Raw genomic sequence first — 18,238 nt, 5'->3', positions numbered from 1 at the left:
CACCTTTGGGATAAATTAGAGCAGAGACTTCGAGTCAGGTTTTCTCGTCCAACAGTGCCTGACCTCACCAATATGCTTCTAGACGTATGCTCAAAAATTCCCATAAACACACTCCTAAACATTGTGGCATTACATGCGTATGTAAAGATAGGTGTCCCAAAACTTTTGGCAATATAGTGCATGGTCAGAATTTACATGGAGTTCATTTGAGTGCTCTCTTTAATTTTTGGATGAGACCAGATGGCTTCTGGGACAGCTGTCCTGACATTAATGAGAGAGACTTGACTGTGCAACAAGGGAGAGAGACCCAAGGCATGACTGTAAAAAAATTACAGTAAAAATGCTGTTAAATTATAATACGCTTAAATAAATATTTAGTGAAGTTTTTATTAACAAAATTTTGGGAGGAGCATGTGCAGATAATTAAACCTAATAGAGGGTACTCTGGGTTCGGGCCAAATTCCTCCCCTGGAGCCCTTCCCCGGACAGCACAGCAAATACGCATAATCTTTACTCTATTTAATTTGATGTAAGTGTGAACTAGATAAATGTGCATTTATTTGGATAGTTCTTGTGTTTTACACAGCATAATGTACAACAACATTTTCCCTTTTTTATGCAGTTGTATATCTAGTGTATTTAGTTCTCGTTTTAAACTCTTGACTTGCACAGATAATTATTATAAACTTTGTGGCAAAGGGGACGTGGTTCTGCGAGGTCTGCAGCGGGAGAGAGAGCTCAGAGCGGAGCGGCAGGTAAGTAGGTCAAGCACAGATGACGAACACCTGTTTCTGATTGCAGTAATTGGCAGGGAGAGAGCGCATTTAAGCCACGGCCGGGAGAGAGCTGGGAGAGAGTGTCAGTGTGTCAGTTTCTCTGCTGTGCATGCGAAGTCCCAGTCCAACACTCTCTCCCAGCTCTCTCCCGGCCGTGGCTTAAATGCGCTCTCTCCCTGCCAATTACTGCAATCAGAAACAGGTGTTCGTCATCTGTGCTTGACCTACTTACCTGCCGCTCCGCTCTGAGCTCTCTCTCCCGCTGCAGACCTCGCAGAACCACGCCCCCTTTGCCACAAACTTCACCTGACTTCTAATCACAGATCAGAAGACCCTCAAGAAAGAAGTTGCGCTGCATAAATGGCCTAAAGTTCTTCTGATAGTTCTCAGTGTCGGTCTTGTCATTGCTCTCGGAGGCGTCTGTACCCTGGCGGTGCTTCTAACACATGCTGCACTTAACTATTTTACATCTAAACTCATCTTGCATGCCTAAATGTAAAACTTCATATTCTGTTTATTTGCGTTGCATCTGTTGCTTTTTTAAATTCAGATTTCAATGTGTCTGATCAGGACAACAACGCCACAGGTGAGGGAAATAAAGCAACCAGAAAATGTCACTTCTGATTTGTGAATGAAAATAGCATAAAAGTCTAGACCAGGGGTCCCCACACTCGGTCCTGGAGGGCCGCTGTCCTGCAGAGTTCAGCTCCAACCCCAATCAAACACACCTGAAAACAGCTAATCAATGCCTTTATAAAACCTATTAAGACATTGATTAGCTGTTTTCAGGTGTGTTTGATTGGGGTTGGAGCTGAACTCTGCAGGACAGCGGCCCTCCAGGACCGAGTGTGGGGACCCCTGGTCTAGGCTATCCAGCAGTATCTCCTCTTCACTTGGCTTCTTTATTTTGGATGCAGATTACAAAGAACAGTTTGATGCGCTGCACAGCTAGCATGAGGAGACACTTAGAAAGCTGAACCGATTAAACCGTACGTCTTACGATTTGAGCCCTGTGCAAAGTTAAAAGACATTCACTACACACACTGAAAATAAGCTCAACTATTAAAATAAAGAGAAATTGAGTCTGAAATAATGAACAATTGAATAATCTCTCTTTCACTAAAGCCAGCACAGGTTGTGCACTTTGTGCCGTCCACTGGATTCACTCTGGGGGAAAGTGTTACTACTTCTCTACAGTCAAGATGAACTGGACACAGAGTCGAGATCACTGTGTGAGTCTAGGAGGACATCTAGTGATCATAAACAGCCACGCAGAGCAGGTGTGTTTTGCACGTATTACCACTTATACTTATGTAACATAATGTATTTTTAGTTCAACTTGGAAAAAAGAGTAGGGAAAGCCGGGCATGGTTGTAACACTTGTTTTCTTCAGCACCAAAAACTACCCTTTTTTTTACACGTCTGAAACTTTTAGGCAAAGTATATTTTTGTCTACTAGAAATCCCCAGTCGCATTACAGTTTTTTTTTTTAACAAACAACATGGACGTGTGGTAATTTAATTGCCATTTGAATCTACATCTCTGAGTTATCAAGAAAATATCAGTTCAAAATTCACTGTTTATCCTTGTTGACCACAGAAGAGCACCGTACGGTTGCGCTTTGATGTGATTTGGAAGCATTTTAAAGATCTAAACCTTTATTACTGAAATGTTGGCAAGTATTTACAAGAGCAATGTATTTAATCACCACTAAAAAAAAGAAAGAAGAAAAGCAAGTAAACATTTGAAATGGGCCGCTATTCAGCAGTAATTATATTTTAAAAGTATGTCATTATGTCTGCCTTGTGTAAAAAAGAGGCTGGATTATTTTATTTCCACTCATTTCCATATGGAAGAAATTGACATCCTTTATTTTGAGATAAAATACAAGACAGACATTTTAACTATAATGTGAGTCTATATATCTTCCTATTTTAAAACAGATTAAAATAATTAAATATTAATTTGGATATTACTTTCCTATTATGAAATTAAATATGCATTTATTCTTATTAGAATAAGACTGGGCAAGTTGTAACATCAAGACTCTATGGGTGCGTCTCAATCAGCTCTCTAGGTCAGTAGTCAGGGCACTGATCAGGGAGTCAGCCCATTGACTTATGTCCTGATCAGTGCCCTGACTAGTGAACTAGGGAGCTGATTGAGACGCAGGGTCTGTGCACACCAGAAGCGTGTCTGACGCGCCGCCCGCTGCTGTACATTTACAGGGAAGCCATATACTTCATGTTAAATAATATATTGCCTATTGATACAGCAAAGACAAATAATAATACTAATAATATTTCGCAAACCAAATTCTGAGGTAAACATTTGTCTTAATTTAATAATTATGTCATTTACCATTAGCCTACGGGTTTTACATTAATGCTTTCCCGGGATAACGTTAACTTACGTGTTTAAACGTGATCAAAGCGCGTCAATAGTTGAGAATTATTAATTGTAGGCCTATTACAATAAATGTTAACAGATTATTTAAAGCAGCACTTGGCAACTTTTGCTCTCGGGGTCCCCCTACAGTTGGGAAAAAATAATGTCCTCAACTACTGTCGGAAGCTCTGTCATCCTACAACAGGGGATGCCATCGCGCGTGCATTTGTTGACATGACAACCCTGATAGCCCTGAACTAGATGCGCGGGTCGTCTCATAACCCGCGGACCCCGTATGTCTATTTAATGGTCGCGGGTGCGGGCGGGTTGTAAAAATATAAACAGTGGTGCGGCATGGGCCAAATAACTTAATAAAAACGTCCCCGCGGGTTGGTGCAGCACTAACAGTTCCCCTGAACACTGCAGGAGGAGTTCACATGCAGGTGTTCTTCTGGCGGCGGGTGTGAAATGTCTTCATCCCAGGTAACGTTACAGTCAGTGGCATATGTTTCAGCATGTCATATGATTAGAATTTCATGGGTTTTATTTTTTTCAAACGTCAAATAATCATGATGCTCACGTTTACAAGCCAGCGTCATTATAGTAGTCTATTGGTTACCGTTTTACAGAATCTATATGATACTTCAGTTCAATGTTTGAGTGGTAGGTAATCACCATAACAAGCAGGACAGCATCGGTCGGGCACGCCTCCTTCAGCTCACGCCGACGAGCAAACGCTGGTCACATGTTGATCCTCGTCTTGTCTTTAATCCCATCATTTTTTCCTTTTCCTCTTATTGCTTTCCTCCAACAAAACCTTTTCTTTCTTATTTGTCTGTGCTGCTTCGGACATGACTATAATCCGACGAACAAAGTTGGACTTGCACGTCCGAATTGGAAGTGTGTGTGTGTTGGTGGAAGTGACGTATATGCCGTAAAGCAGTCGAATTTTGTAGTTCTTTTTTTTCTTGGGTTACTACTCGAAACCTGAAGTTTAAAAGTACGATTAAAAATGATACAGACCCCATCAAGCTATGGCAGACGTGTCATTCAACCTATTGTAAGTCGATGTATCATCACAAGAGTCTTGAAAATATATTATGAAGGTTGAAAAGTTACCCAGTGCAGCTTTAATAACGTAAACAAGGTCGCGTTAGTCGATGCTCACTCATCTTGTCTGTGTGAGACTCGTGTAGGAATCAAAACAGCAAAACTATTGTATAAGTATCTTCAATACTGTCAACGAAAGTAGTTCCAAACAAAGCCACAACAGAGCATGTGTGCTTCTTCGAACAACAGTGTTTCTTTAATGAAAAACTCAATGTTATAAATAAATAAATGATTTAATTATCTATTTATTCATGAATCCGAAGCTGTCCTCTATACATGTTTTGCAATGAAATAAAATAAAATAACAATAAACGAACAGAACACACTTATAGATTAGACTCAATATTTTGACTCATCAGCACAGAAAAACACTTAGGCCTACCTCTAACTCCCGCTGTAATCTGACCATTACTGGCCACGTCTAGTGCGTTTTGGCTCTTTTTGTTGACATTTTGCTCAGCGCACAGATAGTCGCTTCAAAAATTACCGCGCTCATCTCCTGCACATCTCATGCTTGCTGTTATGTCTGTCATGCGTGCGTCTCCTAGCAACCAGGCGCTTGTTTCAGTTTGTGTTCCAGATGTTTTTAAAGTCTGGTAGTGTATGATGCCCAGCTTTTCTCTGTAACCATTTCCAAAGTCGGCAAGTGTATGATGCCTAGTGTTTTTGAAATCTGTTCAGCTTTAAAAAATCATGTAGTGTATTCCAGCCTTTAGTTGTAACATCAAGACTCTGGGTTAGTTGTAACATCAAGCCAAATTAGGAGAATGTTATAAGAACATCATTGAGTCCTGAGGTGATGGGATGTTTTTTATAAAACATTCTTCTAATGTCACAGTTTAACAAAGAGAGAAAATTTGATCTGTAACATTTTGAGGAAGTTTTTGGGAATGTTGTTGTGGTAGTAATTATAAGTTGTCATTAATACATTGGAACAATGTTTCAAGATAACAAAGGAGGAACATTCTCTCAGCCACATTACGGAAATGCTATAATGACACAATTAAGGCCTGAGGTGCCAGAAGCATGTTCCCCAAAATTCAATGGCTGCTCAATAGAATTGTGTCAGAAGGAGCCTATGGCTGGTTGACCCTTTAGGGAACTTCTCTTATACAAATTTGAAGAATTTATTATTGCCCTTTAGTGTGGGAATGTCCTTTGGTGTGATAAACATAAAGAACCACGGATTTGTTTTTATCTCAAAATACACTAAATGAACAGTTGAGTAATGCAGTGGGGGAAATATAATCATCACCCATCTTAGGGCGTTTTCACACCTGAAAGGCCGCACCAAGGTCCGAACCAAAGTTTGTGTTTGGACATTTGGTTCTTTTTGGTTTGCTTTCACATTGCAGTTATGTTACTGTGCGTTCACACCGCTGGCGGCAAGCTGGCCGGAAGTCATTCATTTTCAATGGGAGCCGGGCGGCGAGCACCGGCGAGAGCGGCGCGGCGCGGCGCGTCTTGGACGATTTGGGCGTCGAGGAGAGTTGAAATCAGCTCAACTTTATGGTAATGAGCTATGACGCGGTTCGGCGGCAACAGGCGGCAACCAGTCAGAATGTAGAAGTGCTCTGCTTGAGAGAAATCCAGATAACTGTAAACTTTGGTTCCGACCACATTAGTTCCCAAGCAAATTGTAGGAGAGGTTGATCATTGCTGTGCAGGTTTCCCTATCATTTATGAAAAGATCATTCATAGTGATGTGTAATTTGTTAAGAAGTCGCGCAACACTATTTTACAGGCGCTAGAACGCTCGCTATTCAGCGGGTATGCAATTCATTCTTACTTTCACATTTAAATGATTTCATGAAGTTAATTTATACCCTACTTGTGGTTAGTATATCCATCAATATGCTTGTTTGATTTGCGGCCTCTTTAAATACAGTTTAAAAAAAGAAAAAACATTCGATCTACGTTAGAGCGGCAGCACGTCCACGGAGCTTTCTACAGCGTTGTTGTCAGGGCGGCAAGAGCGAATTTTGACGCTTTCGCCGGCGGCGGTGTGAATGCACGGTTAGCGCACCAAAGAACTTTACATGACGCACTGGCGTCCTGTCGTCTTCATCTATGTGGGCTGCATCTTAACATTGATTGGTTTGTTAGCGGACGTGCGTCTGACGTCAGTGTGTTGTCAATTCAGCCGCTAACTTTGACAAGAATGAATGAACAGACGCATCGTTGCCAATACTGTTAATATTATGGCATTACTATCTGCAGCACCAACTATCCATCCATCCATCCATCATCTTCCGCTTATCCGGGGCCGGGTCGCGGGGGCAACAGTCTAAGCAGAGACGCCCAGACTTCCTTCTCTCTGGCCACTTCCTCCAGCTCCTCCGGGGGCACCCCGAGGCGTTCCCAGGCCAGCCTGGAGACATAATCCCTCCAGCGTGTCCTGGGTCTTCCCCGGGGTCTCCTCCCAGTGGGACCTGCCCGGAACACCTCCCTGGGAAGGCGTACAGGAGGCATCCGAAATAGATGCCCGAGCCACCTCAGCTGGCTCCTCTCGATGTGAAGGAGCAACGGCTCTACTCTGAGCTCCTCCCGAGTGACCGAGCTTCTCACCCTATCTCTAAGGGAGCGCCCAGCCACCCTGCGGAGAAAGCTCATTTCAGCCGCCTGTATCCGGGATCTTGTCCTTTCGGTCATGACCCACAGCTCATGACCATAGGTGAGAGTAGGAACGTAGATTGACCGGTAAATCGAGAGCTTTGCCTTACGGCTCAGCTCCTTCTTCACCACAACAGACCGGTACATCGCCCGCATTACTGCAGATGATGCACCGATCCGTCTGTCAATCTCCCGTTCCATCCTTCCCTCACTCGTGAACAAGACCCCAAGATACTTAAACTCCTCCACTTGAGGCAAGAACTCTCCACCAACCTGAAGTGAGCAAGCTACCCTTTTCCTATCTGCAGCACCAACTATACTCAAGGCAAATTCATCAAATGAACGTCCTCGTTTTGCAAACATTTTATCGGCGCCGACATGAGAGGATCGAGGAGCTCGATCCTAGAAGATAGCCTTTTTAGCCAAACAATGTATTTTATTTTATAGTTATGTTTAAATATTACAATGTTATTTTTAAATTTCATCTAGGCTATATTGATTATGAAACGTGCACAGATGTGCAATATGTCAAAGACATCGAGTCAGAAATAATTTTGACCACTTCATTAAGATTTGTTTTGTAGAAAGCTTTATTTTGTATCTTAATTTTAATAAATGTTTCATCGTTTGCCTGAATTTAATAAATAAGCTTAAATAAATAATATAACATCCCGTGACGGAGTGATCATTTGTGTTGCACATGAACTGGAGCGGTCTCATAAATAAACCGAAACTCATATAGTAAAATCAGAGCACGCTGTTCACGCGAGCTGACATGACTACACAAGCGGTTCTGGATAAAATGCTGCGCGCTCCATCACTGCATGTGCTGTGAGTTTAATCTGTGTTTTTTCACTAATCCTACACCAGAACTTCCTGTAAATGGTCTGAAAGTCCGAACTATACAGAAAATGCTTTCACACAAGAAACTAACCGAACCTTTGTTCAGTTTGGTCCGGACCGAGACTACCTCTTGACGTCGGACCAAATTTCGTCTGTTTGGTCCGGACAATGGTCCGAGGGAGGTTTCACACCTGTAATTTTGGTTCGTAACAAACTGAAAAGTCCGAAAATCCGGACCAAACAAGGTAGGTGTGAAAGCACCCTTAAAGTGGTGTAATTTTCAGCAGTTTTGAAAGGCTGACAGCAAAGATTGTCTAATGTTTAATGTTTGCTGTCACACCATAGGACACATTTATGGTACAGTTCAGTAAAAAATTAAATAAATGACTGAATAAAAAACATTGATCAAGTGTCCCCTTATATTTTCTCAAACATCAGATTTCACAAAAAAAGTAGTAAAAAATAAAATAAAAATTGGTACTGCCTATTTGTCTAAAGGTGTTTTTCACTTTAGGCCACTCATCAAAATCTACATCACCTATAGAGTTTTTATATAGTCTTTAAAGCTGCACTATGTCATTTTTACGTCCGCTAGAGCAGTGTTTCCCAACCTTTTTTCAGTCATGGCACCCTTTGAAAATCCTCGCAGGCAGGGGTGTAGCGGTACAGATTGCTCACGGTTCGGTTTGTATCACGGTTTGAGGTTCACGGTTTCAGTACAGTTCGGTATTTGCTATATGTTCAGGGGAAAAAAAGGAATAAAGAAAAATAAAGAAAATAAGAACAAATAACTTAAATACAAACAGCAGCACAAATAAATACTATTGAGCAAAGATACTAATAACATAAACAGTGCTTTTCAGGTTTTTCAGGTAGGTCTAATAGTTAAATTGAATAAATAATCAAATGTAAAATAACTGCATATTTAACTGTTTAAATTAAAGATAAATCCTTATTAAACTTACAAAAGCTATTCAGTCAAGAGCAGTGAGTGATGTCCTTATCTTTTGTTTGACATTAAACTGACAGCAGTAAAGGCGACTGCCCCTTTAAGACCTAATACAGGCATATATCCTCGTCTTTCTCGACTGTATAAAGTTCACTTAAGGCATATTCAGACTATGTCTGCTAGGATAGTCATCAGGGTGGATCTTGACATACTTTTTGTTGTGTTTTTGTCTGTTTAAGCACAAGACTTGAAAGAGAACTCAATATTTGTGCGCTATAAGACGAGCACGAGTTCTCATTCGCCCAGGTGATAACGGCAAAAATGACTGGTCATACGGCAGCACTCGCATGCATTGAACAGTTTACAAAGAGAGGCCGTTTTGCTCACGTTTTTCTTTTATTATCGCTGCGTGTATCCATCGACAGAAACATACATAGAGCATTATTTCAAGTTACAACCCATATTAAAGATGCGTCATCAGATGTGAGATGAACCACGTTGCAAGTGCTTGCCGGCCCCTTTTACACGGCACCCCGGTTGGGAAACACAGCGCTAGAGGGCGCCTATTCAAAATAAAGGCATAGTTTTATATACTTATTTGAACATAACATAAAATATTATTTTCTTTTTCCTATTAATTTTAGTTAATTCTTAATTTGCAGCTGACCTCCTAATCCTCCAGTTTCCCAGTTCTGTTTGCTGTACCCTCTGCCACATCTCTCTCAAATCTTTCTCAGTCCATATTGCCTTAACATTCTTCACTCTACACATGTTTGTCCACCAAAGGGGACAAACTATCAAATGCTGACAATGGATTATCAGGATCTTATACAGTATATCCTTATAACAATAAATCCGACATACATTAATTGGACAAAATCTGGAATACATCTAGACAAAATGATTCTTACAGCTTTAATTTCCATTGTTATTATATAATCCCACTAACCCTAACCCTAACCCTAATCCTAACCCTAAGCAAGAACACTGATTATGGTCAGAAGTAAATGAACTTTAACTTGAACACCTAAGATTCATAAAACCATTCTTAGATTAAAGATGAAAAAGATCTAATTTATTAGCTTTAGATAGTTAAACAAAAGTTCTGGACTAGCAAGAAAGCTATGTTGGCTGAAATCTTGAAATAATTAGCTGACCCACTGAATTACAGAATTACAGTGACACTGTAGTTTTGTTTGGTTTAGTTTATTTGCACAAATATAAAATATATACAATAAAAACAAAACATATTTCCTTTGAGCAAGCAGAAATTGTTTTGGTTTTAAATTATATTATTATATATTCAGGGAGACAATGAAGGACCATCCATGTGTCAAGACAATGAAGACGCACCAGAAGACAAAGTGCATATTTGAACATATTTTACTACATACACTGTATGTAGTAAACTGTATGGGGAGCATAATGTTTCAGCAATGTTACAACATCTAAAAAACTTTAAAATTATTTTAAAGATCTGAAAGATTGTGTCTTTTGGAGGAACATTCTGGGAACAAAAATAAAACATGGTGTATAATAAAACTTGACATTAGAGATACTGTTTTTTATTGATATTATAAATTCTTTTCAAATGTTTTAGAGAATGTTATCCTCTTTTCCAGCAGAACATTCTGGGATGTTAAGTAAGGGATAATGTACACCCAGCCGGCTGTTATCGCAGAATAAACCCTGACAGAGTGATCAGGACCCCGACCCAACGCGACGCGAAATGCATAAATACATTTTATGCATCCCTGATAATAGTAAATCAGTATTTCTTTTTACAGATAAAACTTTTCGCTGTTTTACAAGAAGCATCAAACCAAGATTTAAAATTGCCATTATGATCTCCCAGACTAGCACAGTTTTCTCCAGATGGATCCTTTACTCTCCAGTTATCAGGTTCAGTTGGTCCTCCATTGAACCAGAACCTTTAACACACAAACAAGTAATAATGCATTTGGTCTGTGGCTAAACCAAGAAATAGTCTTTTTGACCATTGAGATGAAATTCAATTTTTACGTTCCTAGAACGTTCTCAGAACGTCCCCACTGGTGTCAAGGACGTCACCTATTAACGTTCCCAGAATATTCTGAGATGGTCATGCATTCTTTTAAGGGTTGGGCATCATTTGGACATTCAGGATGTTCTGGGAATGTTTGGGGGCCCATTCCTATAGCACATTCCCTCTATACTACATTCCCATAACGTTTGCAGTACCTTCAGAGGAATGAAGGTAGAATAGAATTTTATTTTTTGGTCCTATTTAGGTCCTTCCATAACGTTTACTGAATGTTTTCAGAAAAGTTTGTGTGAATCAATGTACACCCGGCTGCTTTGGAAATGAGGGTCAGTAAAACACAGGATTTGCACAAAAGTTGCTTCTCAAAGATGGATCCAAACCAACTCTTAGGGACCAACTTCATATCCAGAACACACATGTACTACACTATGTGTGTGTTTGCAAATTGCCTTTCTAAAGGTGGCTAAAGATACCATTGTCTCTTACTGTATTCAGAGACTAACAGGTTTATTTTTAGCCCAAAAATGCTGTACAATTCAGAAGCGCACTTCCCTTTCAAGGGAAACTCACACTGCGTCAATTACGCTTTGGGAACGCCCCTGCGTGATTGAGTCTGAAAGCACGTATGTCAACTAGTCCACTGGTGGGAGTGAACATCACAAGCGGTTGATGTCATGATCAAGAAAGGATAAAAGCAAAGTTTGACCAGAGCTAGCTTCTGTGCCTCAGTAAACACTCTATGTTGAAACTGTCTGTCATATTTATTGTTGTCTGTCCTTTTCATTCATAGTAACACAATAGTGAGAGCAGAGCAGATAGGAATATTGGATATTATATATAAAGATAGGAGGTGACTCGTTAGGGAATCCTAAGGTGAAATAAGCCATAATCTTCCTGCCTGTTCAGTCCTCAAGTGCATGTTTATTTATATATTAAGAGACTGAAATAATACGGCTATGGGGCAATGCCCAGGCCAGAACCTCTGTCCCCTGCTCAGCCTCGTTCCTGAAGGCTCGGTGCTACTCACTAAGCCTATGAAAGCAACATCTAGCCTAGTGGAAAAAGCATACGCCGCCTGTTTGCATACAATGGAAATTTTGCAAGCATATCAGGCTGACCTGTTGGGGGATTTGGATATAAGCGAGAGGGTGGGGCCTGATGAAGTTCGAGAGCTTTGTCGGGCCACTGATTTGTCTTTCAGGGCCACCAAGGAGACCTCCAGAGCAATAGAGCGGCCTATGGCAGCCCTGGTGGCTACTGAGAGACACTTATGGTTGAATCTGTCTGAAATAAAGATTGATAATTTAGGTAGTTTCACTCTTGACAGACGCTTTCCTCACTGGCTGGGTAGCAGTAATAGAAGGCTGCTCAGCTTAGGGTCTGTGGAGGAGTCATCATTTTTTGTGGCACATAAACATAAAGCTGCCTGGAGATGACGACGCTCTTCAATGCGTTGAAATACTTCCTCCCAGACCTGAGAGGCCATCATGTTTTTGTACGATCAAATAACACATCGGGGGGGTCTGTGCTTGCGTCCACTATGCAAACTGGTGCACTAGATTTCTCTGAGTAAGATACTATCTCTGAGGGCAGTGTATATCCCAGGGTACCAAAAATATAGGAGCAGACACCCTGACAAGGCAGGGACTGAGGCCAGGGGATTGGAGACACTATCCCAAGGGGGTGGAGAATATTTGGAGAATTTACGCCTGAGCTGAAGTGGAAGTGTTTGCATCTCAGTACACAACGCACTGTCCCCTTTGGTTTTCCCTTACTCATCCATTTCCGCCTGTTGCTTTGCTCCCAGGATTCTGGAAAGAGTCAGCCGGGATGGAAAAAGCCTACTGCTGGTAGTACCACGTTGGCCAAGCCAAATTTGGCTTGTGAACCTGATACCTATCTTCGACAGTTTTCCCCTGGAGATTCTGATCAGGAGAAACCTTTTGTCTCAGAATTGGGGCACAATATTTCACCCACACCCCGAGATTTGGAACCTGTTGGTTTGGCCTCTGAGGGGGCCCAACTCATAAATGCTGGTCTCTCAACTGAGGCTGTGGAGACCATGTTACATTCCACAGCTCCAGCTATGAGGAAGCTTTATGCCTTGCAATGGAAACTCTTCACTACTTCTGGGATGGTCATCAAATGGTTCAGCTCACACTTAGAAGGGAGAGGTTATTATGTGAGTATAGGAGACCATAAGTCTGAGTGGAAATCTATGACTTGCGGAGTCCCACAAGGGTCAATTTTTGCACTACCTATTCAACCTGTATATACTGCCACTGAGCCAAATAATAAAAAATAACAAAACTGCTTACTACAGCTATGCGGACGACACCCAGATCTACTTAGCACTGTCACCTAATGACTACAGCCCCATTGACTCCCTGTGCAAATGCATTGATGATGTTAACAACTGGATGTGCCAAAAATATATTCAGTTAAACAAATACAAAACTGAAACCACTACATTTGGAAACAAAGATGAAATTCTCAAGGTGAACGCATATCTTGAGGCTAAATGTCTTACAACAAAAAATCAAGTCAGGAATCTTGGTGTGATTTGGGGGTCAGACCTGAGTTTCAGTATTAATGTCAAAGCAATACCCAAATCAGCATACTTCCATCTGAAAAATGTTGCAAAAATTAGATGCTTTGTTTCCAGGCAAGACTTTTCCAAAAAGAAACCCGTTCATGCTTTCATCACCAGTAGGGTGGACTACTGTAATGGTCTTCTCACCGGCCTTCCCAAAAAGACCATTAGACAGCTGCAGCTCATACAGAGTGCTCTTTACACTGGCTTCCAGTTACATTTATGATTGATTTTTAAAAAACTATTACTTGTTTATAAACCACTCAATGACCTAGGACCTCAATACATTGCAGATATGCTGATTAAATACAAACCCAAAATACAAAAATAGATCAGTCAGATCACCAGGATCAAGTCAGTTAGAAATACCAAGAGTTCACTCAAAGCAAGGAGAGTCTGTTTTTAGCTATTATGCCAGCCGCAGTTGGAACCAGCTTCTTGAACAGATCAGATGTGCTCCAACAGTAGCCACATTCAAATCCAGACTCAAAACACATCTGTTTAGCTGTGCATTTACTGAATGAGTACGGTGCCGCAGTACGTCGGACTGATTCCACCTTATCTTATCTTATCTATTCATGGTCTTTTTATTCTTTTTATATTCTTATTTTATGTTTTAGTTTATATTTGTTCTTATCTTTGGTTATTGTTATTTCATCTATATATATATATCATCATTTTATTATTTTTAATTCTCTTTACAACTGTACATTTCTATTTCCTGTGCATCTGTTGATTATTATTTTTGGTTAGGGTTGTCAGACTGAAAGAGATTGGAAAAGGAGAGCAGTGTGCTTCGCTTCATTCTGCTTGTGGAAGCATACAGTGCAAAGAAGCGAGTGTCAAGAAAGGGGAGGCTCTGCGTGGCAAAGGTAACGTCCCCTAGACTTATAGGGTCCAGGAGACATTGCAAACCTGTTCCATCTCTTCCATTTCAGATAGTGGTACCTGAAATGTAGAGAATCAGGCAGATAGGGATCTATTTATGGATTGTCGAGGCTATATCTCTTGCTTATGGGGTCTCTGGCATGCCGTGTCTGCTGGCGGTCAGAGCTCATTCTACCAGAGGCAGGGCAGCCTCTGAAGCCCTAATTTGGGGAGTTCCACTTCAAGTGCTTATGACCTAGTTGCCGTGGTTTCACATACAGGCATTTGTAATTATGGTGTTTGGTATTATCGTTCCAAAAGCGACATTGACACATTGTGAGTTCCCTCGAAAGTATGTTTTAGGTTACAAGTCTAACCCTAGTTACCTGAGAAGGGAACGAGATGCTGCGTTTCCGGGCCATACCCCCGGCATCCCTGATATCGCCTTGCTTCAGCTAGTCGAAGCTACTGCTGGTCAAACCAGATGTGCTTTTATTATTTTATACCCACCCATGATGTTCACCCCCACCAGAGGACTAGTTTACATACGTGCATCAGAGGCAATCAAGCAGGGGCGCTCCCAAAGTGTCATCGATGCAGCATCTAATTCCCTTCTCAGGGAACTAGGGTTACAGTCATAACCTGAGATGTTTTATTACTTCTTAGACCTAAAACTAATGAAATGGATCTGATCTCTGTAAATATAGTCAAAGGCAATGGTAACTTTAGCCTCATTAGCTGCAAGTATGCTAACAAGCACAGTCACACAAAGTCACAATTTACATACATTTACAAAATATAATGTGCAGTACCTACATGTTCTGAATATGAAGTTGGAAAAACAGCTGGTATTGATCCATCTTTGAGAAGCAACTATTGTGCAAATCTGTGTTTTACTGACCTAGCCGGGTGTACATTGATTCACACAAACATGTTCTGAAAACATTCAGTAAACATGATGGAAGGACCTAAATAGGACCAAACAATAGCATTCTAGGTCAGTCCCCTAAAGGTCCTGCAAACATTATGGGAATATAGTGTAGAGATCACTGCACTAAACAAGATATTTTGCAGTGCAGTCCCGAATGAAACATCCTCATCTGACTAACAGAGAACAGTATGTTAATGTCCCAAATATCCTCTTTAAAACATTGCCATGTGACCACAGAATAACCAAAATGGAATGTCCCTTAAAGTCATATCAGGAACATTATTATATGACCAACAGAGGACCATTTGGGGATCCATGCCATTTGAGAAAACAAAATAAATAGCTAAAAAACAGATCACACATGAGTTCTTACTGTACTCCAGTTTCAGTGAGAGTTTGGTTATTCACCCAAACCCAGTGTCCTTCAGTGTCCAGATCATTGAGACCAATCCAGTGCGACGCTTTAATTTTAGAGACCAGGAAATCCTAAAGGAGAAAATATACATAGGTGATACTGTCAAATAATTGTGTGGTATAGTAAACTTTAAAATGAATCATCTGTGTGATCAAAACTTGACTTTCAGTTGACGTGATATAAGTGCATTATGCTTACATAAACTATCAATTAATTCCTAGTCTGCCTTGCCTGTTCTGATTGGCTGGTTATGGTCACCAGATCGGCTCCTTTTGAAACACAGACATCTCGACTGCTCCACCAGTTCAGTTCATTAGAGCTGAATAAATACAGCTTTCCACGACAAGCTATCCAGCCATCCACAGAGAGATTACAAGACGGAACTGTGAATGATGATTAATAATAATAAAAAATGTAATTAAACTCTTTTAAACTTTTTATTGTTTGGATTAGATTACCATGTGCAAAAATATTCACACTAAGCTTTTAAACTGACACTCACCATCGTAAAAGGACATCCGTTCTCTGAGTGTGTTGTATCTGACTCTAAGATCATTAAACTCGTTCTTCATCGCTGGTGAAAATTCAGAAAAAAAGTCAGAACAGACTGTAGCATTTTTAGATGCTCAAATGATTAAAACATAAAGCAGAAGTTCTTCTTTAACTTTGGTGTAGTTTGTTTTAAGTTCCTTTAGTTCTCTCATCATAACTTGGCAGATAAAGCAGATAAAGTTTCTCACACGGTCAGTTCAGTGAACACTCAACACTGTTAATGAAACATGTCTGTGCTCTAGCGTTTATGAAATATAGTTTTCTCACCTGTGCTGTTGATGATGTGCTGCTCATTCTGTGATTCGAAATCAGCGACCTTATGATTATCTGATTAAGAGAAAAAAATGAAAATTATTTCATTAATTACTCAGCCTCATGTCATTGGACACCCGTAAGACCTTCGTTCATCTTCGGAAGATCCATAAAGGCACTAAAAACATTGATACAAAGTCCATCTCACAACAGGGGCTGTACAATAATTTGATGAAGCGACGAGAATAGTTTTTGTGCACAAAAAAATCTAAATAATGACTTTATCCACCAAGTTATTGTCTTCCGTGTAGGTCTCGGACGTGAACTCACGCTATAGCAGCGCTCATCCTCGCTTCTGGGTCATGTATCGAACGGCGGATCTGCATCATATTCTCGCGAATGCATCAAGTTCACGTCAATTACTCATTCACAAAAACTATTCTCGTCGCTTCATCAAATTACTCTACAGCCCCTGTAGTGAGATGGACTTTGTATCAATGTTTGTAATGCCTTTATGGGTCTTGTGAGTGGAAATATACTGAATGCCAATGGAGGCCTATCTGAAGCCTTTCTCAGCCATCAGCTTTCAACTAAAATATCTTCATTTGTGTTCCGAAGATGAACGAAGGTCTTACAGCAGAAGTACTTACAGTAACTCAGTCCATCCACACTGAACAGAGCACAGATCTAGAATCAGATATACTCACAAATCATCCAGAGAGCGCAGAGACCTCCAAGAGCAAAAACCAGAGAGAGACCCAGAAGAGTCAGAAGAACTTTAGTCCACTTAGGAGAAGTGACCTTTCTCTCTTGCTCTACAGTGGAGTTACCTGTGGTTAGACATTTGATGAGATAAAGGAAGTTATTTCTGAACCCTTGAATCATTGCAGCATTGCTGTCTGGAACTAATCCTGAATTTACACTGGGTTTATTTCAGTAAAATACATTTTCAACACACTGACCCAACCTCACATTTTATTAATTGTACTCTAGTCCTGAGAACTCAGTTCAACCTTTCAGTTACCCAAAAAGATTATTAACACTTCTAATATTATATATATTATAGTATATTTAATACTGTATGTGGACTTTATTTGTATTCTGAACCCATGACTTTGGTGTTGGGATCATCACGATCTACTGTCTGAGCTACAGGAAGGACGATTATTTTATTTAAATGATGGTGTTTGATTCCCAGGTAACGAATTAATTGATAATATGTATACCTTGTATGCAATATAAGCCGCTTTTGACAAAAAGCATCTGCTAGATATGTAATTGTTAAATAAGCATACGAAACTGCACAGTTACTGCAGTGCTAAATCTTTTAGTGCAGTGCATCTGCAATGCAAATCTTTATAATGCATAAACTGATAACATCCCATCCTTACCTTTGTGTTGAGAGCAGTTTTTATCTGAAGCAACCTTTGAAAGTGTGATATCAGAATTTTCATAGATTGAATCCATTTTATAAGCCGGACAGAAGACACGTCCGCTGAGACTAAAGTGTTGCTTGAGTTTGTTCAGAATAAGGAAGACACATAAAATGTCATTCTCTTTAATACATACAGTTATAATACTGAAGTTATGAGTCTGAAGAACAAATCTAGCAACTTTTATTGCATGAATGATATACACTGATGAGCCAAATTATTACAACAAGTAAAGTGATCATCTAACAAGGCCACATATTAAGGTCTGAGAGGATTAGATATTAAGCAAATAATCCGATCTCATAATAAATGTGTTGGATGCAGTAGAAATGGGCAAGAATAAAGATCTGAGCGACTTTGACAAGGGCCAAATCGTAACGGCAGGGCGACTGGGTCAGCGTATCTCTGAAACGAGAAGGCTTGTATGTTGCTCCCGCTCAGCAGTGATGAGAATTTTGTGTCTGAGGAGGGACAAACTGGCGACAGGGTGTTG

General features: G+C 40.4%; 1 protein-coding gene and 1 long non-coding RNA gene across 2 annotated transcripts; one reads left to right on the top strand and one right to left on the bottom strand.

Annotated features, from left to right (window-relative positions):
- The first annotated feature begins 893 nt into the window (after nucleotides 1-893).
- On the top strand, nucleotides 894-10,057 carry LOC137047693 (uncharacterized). Its single transcript, XR_010899226.1, has 4 exons — nucleotides 894-1,271; nucleotides 1,694-1,765; nucleotides 1,902-2,056; nucleotides 9,987-10,057. It is a non-coding gene; the product is annotated as an uncharacterized lncRNA (long non-coding RNA).
- Nucleotides 10,058-10,316: 259 nt separating this feature from the next.
- Nucleotides 10,317-17,807, bottom strand: LOC137047406 (C-type lectin domain family 4 member F-like). Its single transcript, XM_067425036.1, has 7 exons — nucleotides 17,704-17,807; nucleotides 17,020-17,142; nucleotides 16,328-16,387; nucleotides 16,011-16,082; nucleotides 15,740-15,891; nucleotides 15,467-15,579; nucleotides 10,317-10,610 (listed from the first exon to the last, which is right to left on the bottom strand). The coding sequence occupies exons 1-7, from the start codon at nucleotides 17,777-17,779 to the stop codon at nucleotides 10,448-10,450; spliced, it is 759 nt and encodes a 252-aa protein (XP_067281137.1). The 5' UTR covers nucleotides 17,780-17,807; the 3' UTR covers nucleotides 10,317-10,447.
- Nucleotides 17,808-18,238: the final 431 nt, after the last annotated feature.

The sequence above is a fragment of the Pseudorasbora parva genome, chromosome 19 (assembly GCF_024679245.1).
Source record: "Pseudorasbora parva isolate DD20220531a chromosome 19, ASM2467924v1, whole genome shotgun sequence".
Classification (NCBI taxonomy): Eukaryota; Metazoa; Chordata; class Actinopteri; order Cypriniformes; family Gobionidae; genus Pseudorasbora; species Pseudorasbora parva.
Note: the sequence above shows the minus strand (reverse complement) of the source record. Positions and strands in the feature narration are given on the sequence as shown.